This window comes from Vollenhovia emeryi, unplaced genomic scaffold, assembly GCF_000949405.1.
Source record: "Vollenhovia emeryi isolate VEMERY1.0 unplaced genomic scaffold, V.emery_V1.0 DF940135.1, whole genome shotgun sequence".
Taxonomy (NCBI): Eukaryota; Metazoa; Arthropoda; class Insecta; order Hymenoptera; family Formicidae; genus Vollenhovia; species Vollenhovia emeryi.
Window position 1 is genome coordinate 5,743 of NW_011966231.1, and position 6,557 is coordinate 12,299.

Here is a 6,557-nt window from a genome sequence, read left to right on the forward strand (position 1 = left end):
TTTATTGACCGTATCTGGCAATTAAAATTCTTATTGCGAAAAATCTTACCCCAGCCAGGATATTTTTCGCAATAAGAATTTTAATTGCCAGATACGGTCAATAAAGATCACTGATGTTATTAATTACTTCTGGCAACTTTTAAGAAAATTCTTACTAGTTAAAAATATTATGCTAATATATTTTTCATCGATGCAATTATTAGAATTTAACAAAGTTTGTTCGACCAAACATTTCAAATAATATAATACTTACAGACAGAATGCTTTGCAGATTTTCATTAATATCAAGTTTTTGGTAATGAGGCTTCAATGCGACCAATACAGCCTGTATTGTATAGACAAGAACATGCACTTGGAAGCCTCTTGTCAACAGTGTGTTCAATTCCTTCAAAAGATGATGAAGATACTTTGGTCCTAAAGTTATCATAATTTTCTGTAGCGTCTCGCGAGTCGTACGTCGAACCGATTCCATACGCGATTTGAGGAACGTACACAGCTTCATAAAAATTCTGCAAAAAATATACACGCAAAACTATTACACAATTACGCAAGACAATTTCCTCCCTTTTTTTTCTTGAAACTTCAAGATTTCGGAGTATCTCGGATTACTAAGCGTACAAAATATCTCGGACATCACTCACCCTGGTAGATTTGCATCCAGAAGATTCTCGGGCATCTTTTGCAGTAACTTAACAAGCGCGAGAGCAATGGGAACCCTCAGCAGATCGTCCTCTTCGGTCTCGGAGGCGATTTTCTTCTTGTTGATCTTATGGCTGCTATCTTGCCGAGTTCTTGCCGCAATAGCTCGATGCAGTTGAGGCAGAAATCCGTTCGATATACTGAACACTACTTTCCTCGCGCCGTATTGAGATAGTAGCGTTTGCCTTTCAGTTATCGGCAAATCTTCTTTTGCCGCTTCCTTTTCTATTATCTCCTCAACACCCTCGACATTCTCATCGCTCAGCGCTTCCTCCAATTTCTCCTCGTCCTCTTGTTCCGTCTTTTCGACGGTCTCGTCTCGACCAGTCGCGTCGTTAGTTCCTTCCACCTCAGCGACAAAAGCAGCATTATCCTCCTCGGTTCCTTCGGTTTTCGTAATTTTCTCTACTGGCTTGTACTTTGTAAGATCGTAGTGAAACGAGTCCAGTATCGTTACCACAATCCTAACGACTTGCTTCTGGAACTCTATGGAACTCCTCAGTTTGCCCAAGTAATATTTCAGGATAATCTCGTAGTGGTGCCACGGTAACAACCTGCACACCACTCCGACGGTCTCGATGGCGGCGTCGACGAGGCTGTTCTTGTGAATGAAAGCCTCGCTGCATAAATACGACGAGCAGAGAGGGAGAATGAATTGCGTCAGTGTCTTAGGATTAAACGCCTTTCGCAGTGTCTTGGCGAGCGTGCAGAACTTGAGTAGGGCGCGAGCTCGCCTGTACAGCTGCAGGTGCTGCATGTTCTCGAAGAAGTCAACCTCGGGGTCGTCTCGATTGGCAAGCAAGGACAAGTCTCGCAGGACGGGATGCACGTCCGCGCATTCCAGGGCCATGTGACCCAAGAGCGCTATCGACTGGAGACGAACGGCTTCGTTCTTGCTCGCGATGCCCTTCTTCGCGAGTGCCAGAACAGTGTCGTCCATCACGTAACGTCTGTCGAGAGCGTCACCCCGGTGCTCCCTCGCCAGTTTCGCCGCGACGAGTTTCAGGCACTGGCCGGAGCAGTCTCGCATCGCGAGATCCGACTCGGTCTTGAGGAAGTAAAAGCAATTGTGTATCACAGTTACGCCAAATTCCAGCGCGATCGCGTTCCTCCCAGCCATGTCGTCGATCAGCTTGAAAGCGTCCAACCTCCTCTGGAAGTCCGGTTGATCGATCCAGCGGTGATCCCACGCGTTAAGCGCAGCTAAGATATCGTAATCCCGAATCATCATCTCACGTCGCTCTTCCGCGGACCTTTCGGCGATGGCACGAAAGAGCCGCAACAGACTCTTGCGAGCGGGCACGTCCGACAAGAGGCCCATCAGCGGTGCGATCGAACGCAGGTGAGCCTCCGGCGTGTTTACGATTTTCACGAGGTTCGTGACGGTCGTCAGCAATTCCATAACGGCCACCTCATTACTGCCAGATGCAGCCTTCTTGATCAGGACGGGTATTATCAACTTGAGTACCATGTCGCACGTCTCGGCGTCCGTGACGAATTCGGAGATTCGCGAGAGTATAACCAGCTCGGTCCTGTTTATGGTCTTGTTGGATCTTTTCAGCTTATCCCTGATGAAGCCCAGAACGTGAGGGACGTGCGGCAGCAGCACGGCGGAGCCGTAGTTGATCCCGCTCGAAAGTACCTCCTCATCCACCGCGAGCGTGTCGGCGAGTATCGGCGCCAGCGGTAAGAACGGCGCGTCGTCCACCTGCATCGCGTCCCCGCTGGACCGTCCGTAGTCCTGCAGCGTTAGCATCCTCTCGATCATCTCCAGAATGGCGTTGATGACGGACTGATGGCTCTTGGGGTTCGACAGGAGTTGCAAGACGTAAGGGAGAGGCGTGACCGACTCGTCGTCCTCCTGACGCTTGACGAACAACGGATAGTACCGCGAGTTCTGGCCCCACGCCATGAACAGCTTGAGCAGGGCCGTGGGACTGTGTATACCCTCGACAGGCAGTTTCCGCAACAGGGGAAATATCGCGACGTGAAAGACCGCGTCGATCTCGTGCCGCCGCCAGTCGTAGTCCTCAAAGTGCGTGAAGAATCTCGCCAGGACGCCGACGCAGCTCGTCCTCACGCTTTTGATCGTCGACAGGTATCCCGGGTGAACCTCCCCGGATCTCCGCAGAATTCCGTTCGCCTCGGCCAGGATGCAGATCAGTATCCGCAGCAGCCGCGGCAACAGCTTGGTCGACATCTTACCGCCGAATTGCTCTATCACTATCGCCAGTAAGTTGACGGCGCTCTGCACGCGTTTGGGCGGCATGACGTTGCCCAGGTCGACGGTGTCGACGATGTCGCCGGCGTATTTCCTCAGGTCGAACGCCTCGTCCACGTCCAGCGACACGTACTTGAACGGTCTGAATGCCATCTTGACGAATACGATCATCTCGTCTTCCTGCACACCGCCCAGAAAGCGTAGTATGAGCTTCCTCCGTGCGAGCCCGCCGGCCTTCCCACCGGTCCTCATGCCGGTCTTCGTGATCATCTTAGCGTAAATGATTCTCATGATGATTGGCATGAGATCCTCGCGATGCTCCTCCTCTATCATGTTGCTCTCCCGATCCAGTTTGAAGCGCGTGAGCTCGTTCTTGAAGTTCTTCTCATTTATCAGTCCGTACAGAGACTCCTTGTACGGCAGGAGATACTTGTACTTGTACGCGAAGAGGCAATTCATAGCGGCCCTCTGTACGTCGGCGTTTCTCGAAGAAATCAGGTCCAGATAGATCTGACGCAGCTCCGCCTCTTTGTGCATCATCTTCGGATTCTGAACCTTGTCCAATATCTCTAGCTGGGCGAGCAACAGTTTTACCTTGTAACTTCTCTTCGTCGCGTCCGCCTGCGCGACTCTCGCGCTCTCGTTACGCTCCTCGTCGCTCTCGTTTGCGTCATCCGCGTTACCGATCGACTCTCCGCGCTTCACGACGTCGAAGCACTTGCCCTCGTCAGAGTTGGACCTGAAGAAATTGGCGTTTACGAAATCGACGAACAATCCGGTCAAGTCTCGGTTCTTCGTCTCGGCGTAACGCGAGAACTGTGCCATGCATTTCCAGAGGAGGACCTTGTAATTCTCGAAGTCGGGCTTGTCGTCGTGCCTCACGATCAGCGACTCCAACGACGAGACCACGTGGCAATCGAACGACGATCCCCGCTCAGTCTCCAGTACAGCGTCGGACGTTAACTCGGCCAGGAATGTCGGCCAGAACTGCAGGCACTCCTTGTTGCCGTAACCAGCTATGATCGCGCTCACGGGCTGCCAGAGCAGAGAAAAGTTAACGTACAGATTGCCCATCAAGCATCGCAATGGAAACTCGCGATACCTCGGATCTAGACTGGCTATCGCCTGACCCTGAAACTCCAAAGCTTGCAGGCGCAACAGCCTGTCGCGGTAGTTTTGCACCGTCACGGACTCGCGCTCAACCAAATAGACCAGCTCCATGGCACTTTTTCCATCGCCCTGCATCGAGGACCCCTTCAGATCTTCGACGTTCGAAAACAAGGAATACAAATGCGCCACGATCAGCCGAACGTTGCCGTAAGGCGAATTGAATTTTTTTACCACATTATCGTTCAGTTTGTCAAACGACGCTGAGTTTACGTAGCTCGCGTGATGCTGCGACGCAGCGAAGTACGTCAAGCAGAGATCTATCGCATTCAAGATACACATGTTGTCGTTGTTAACGAGATCGATTATTCTTACGTCCGATTTCAGGAAAAACTCGTGGAGATCGCTCGGCTCCGACAGGTGCACCAGCGATTCCAGCGTAAGCAGAAATACGAAAGCGGTTTTGCCAACACCCGCAGCATCGTCCGCGCCGTCAGGTTTCGATATCTTTTTATATAAAAATAACAAGCCGTCTCTCAGCGTATCCTTAAATTCCTCGCGTAACGGCTTCAGATGTGGTAAAACAATCAACGTTCTCAGCGCGTCGAGCGAAACTGTATCGGTGGACAACGTCTTCAATTCTCGCAAGAGATAATCGACGCTCCCAGTCCCGACGTTCCGCACGTCTAGGACGTACTTCTTCCACTTGTCCAAAGTTATGCCGCTAAGGCAAGGTGGTGCTTTAGCGAGAATTACCTTGGCAAGCAGCAACAACGTCTCGCTGTCGAATCCAGCAGACGCGCTGCGTCGCAATATGTGAGGCAACACCAGGGTTTCGAACGAAGAGTAACGTATTAAGTTTTCAACGGCGGAGTACAACAGTGCCGAGTCGTTCACCGTCATAATTTTCAGCAGCAGCTGACTCGAATTCTCCTGCATCAGCTTGACGCTGGACGCCAAGAGAATCGCCACAGACACGTTGATGATTTCTCGCAGGACATCGCCGTCCTCGCTCAATGCCTCCATCATGGCGGTGAATCTTCTCGTCAAGGGCGCGGCGTCGGCCAGGAACCTTCCATCTTTGCAGCTGACGATGATGTGCACGAGACGCAGGAGCAGAACCAACGCGTGCTTCTTCTCGGAGGATTCCAACGGCTGCCTCGACTTTTCGACAAACGTGTCCATTACTTTCAACAGAACGTTCCACACGACGTCGCACTTTTGCGGGTGAATACTTTGCAATATGCACGTCACGACTTCCCGCAGTACTTGGTAAGTGAGGTTTCCATCAACGGACTGGTCTTGCAGAGCGTTGAAGTAGAGAAACAACATCTGCTCGCCGCAGGAATGGAACTGCCCGGGAATACCGGACACGATCTCGAACAGCAACTTCCCGCAGCCCGATATCCCATTTTCCTTAGCATTTTCGTGTCTTTCCTCCAGAATACGTAGAATCAACTTCAGAAAGGACTCTTTGTCCCTGATCTTGCGAGCTACAAACGCGAAACTTTCGGCGGCGAACCTGTTCACGTAGACCGGCTGCGTGTCGGCCAGCAACGGCAGCAACAGAGGCACCACGGTTCTTATGTTCCTCGTCAAATATCGCCACAGAAATTTAAACAGATACGCCAGAGTGGTGAACGTATGCTCGATCTGTTCGGCGTCTTTCATTTGCAGCAGGCAGATTATCTCCGACAGAAACTCGGGGAAGTGATCGTAGAAATCCTTCTGAAGGTCTCTCGCCACGGCTACCACCAGGCTGTGGAAAACACGAGGAGAAATATTAACGAGAAACTTTTCAATGTATTTCCGTTCCTAAAAAGTGAACTGTTGCAACTACAAAATTAACGATTCTGGAGTCTTTGTCTCAACTAAACGCTCTACTTATATACATATATATATATTTTTTTTAAAGAAATATATTCAAACTTTAAAATATTGTAAAAATATTTAAAAAACCACTTGTAGAAATACAAGTTGTTTACAACTCTCGTGTCTAAATTTGCCGAGGGGTAAACCGTTGACCAAAATTATGTACACCAATGCCTACTACTAATACCCAATGCCATTTACTTTGACTGCGTTCAGGGGAGACGCTATTAGCGCTGAAAGCATCTGTCATTCGCTACATGTCGAGCAAAGGTAGAAAACGCTTTTAGCGCTAAAAGCACGCTGCCCGTACGCACCTTTTATGTTATTATCTTGTTTTATACTTTTAACTAGTTCTTACTAGTTAAAAATATTATTTAGTTCTTATTCTTTCAAGTATATTCTTTTAAGAATATTCTTATATTCTTAAAAGTCGCCAGAAGTAATGAATAACATCAGTGATTTTTATTGGCCGTATCTGGCAATTAAAATTCTTATTGCGAAAAATATTACCTCTTGTTGTTTACGCGTCTATTTCGACTTTTCAGAACTGTGCGCCGATAAGGGTTGTCGACCGTACACTGAACTGTCGATACGCGATTTTTTAATCTCCCTGTCAGATACAGTCGATAAAAATCACTGATGTTATTAATTACTTCTG

General features: G+C 49.2%; 1 protein-coding gene across 1 annotated transcript in view; it reads right to left on the bottom strand.

Moving 5' to 3' along the window:
* The window catches only part of LOC105556296 (small subunit processome component 20 homolog), a 9,035-nt gene extending 2,886 nt beyond the window's left edge, over positions 1–6,149 (bottom strand). Inside the window, exons 1-3 of the mRNA XM_012003379.1 lie at positions 6,066–6,149; positions 642–5,842; positions 254–509 (exon numbers count right to left, since the gene is read on the bottom strand). Coding sequence (XP_011858769.1) covers positions 254–509; positions 642–5,842; positions 6,066–6,149 — 5,541 coding nt within the window. The remainder of the gene's footprint in view (positions 1–253; positions 510–641; positions 5,843–6,065) is intronic.
* Positions 6,150–6,557: the final 408 nt, after the last annotated feature.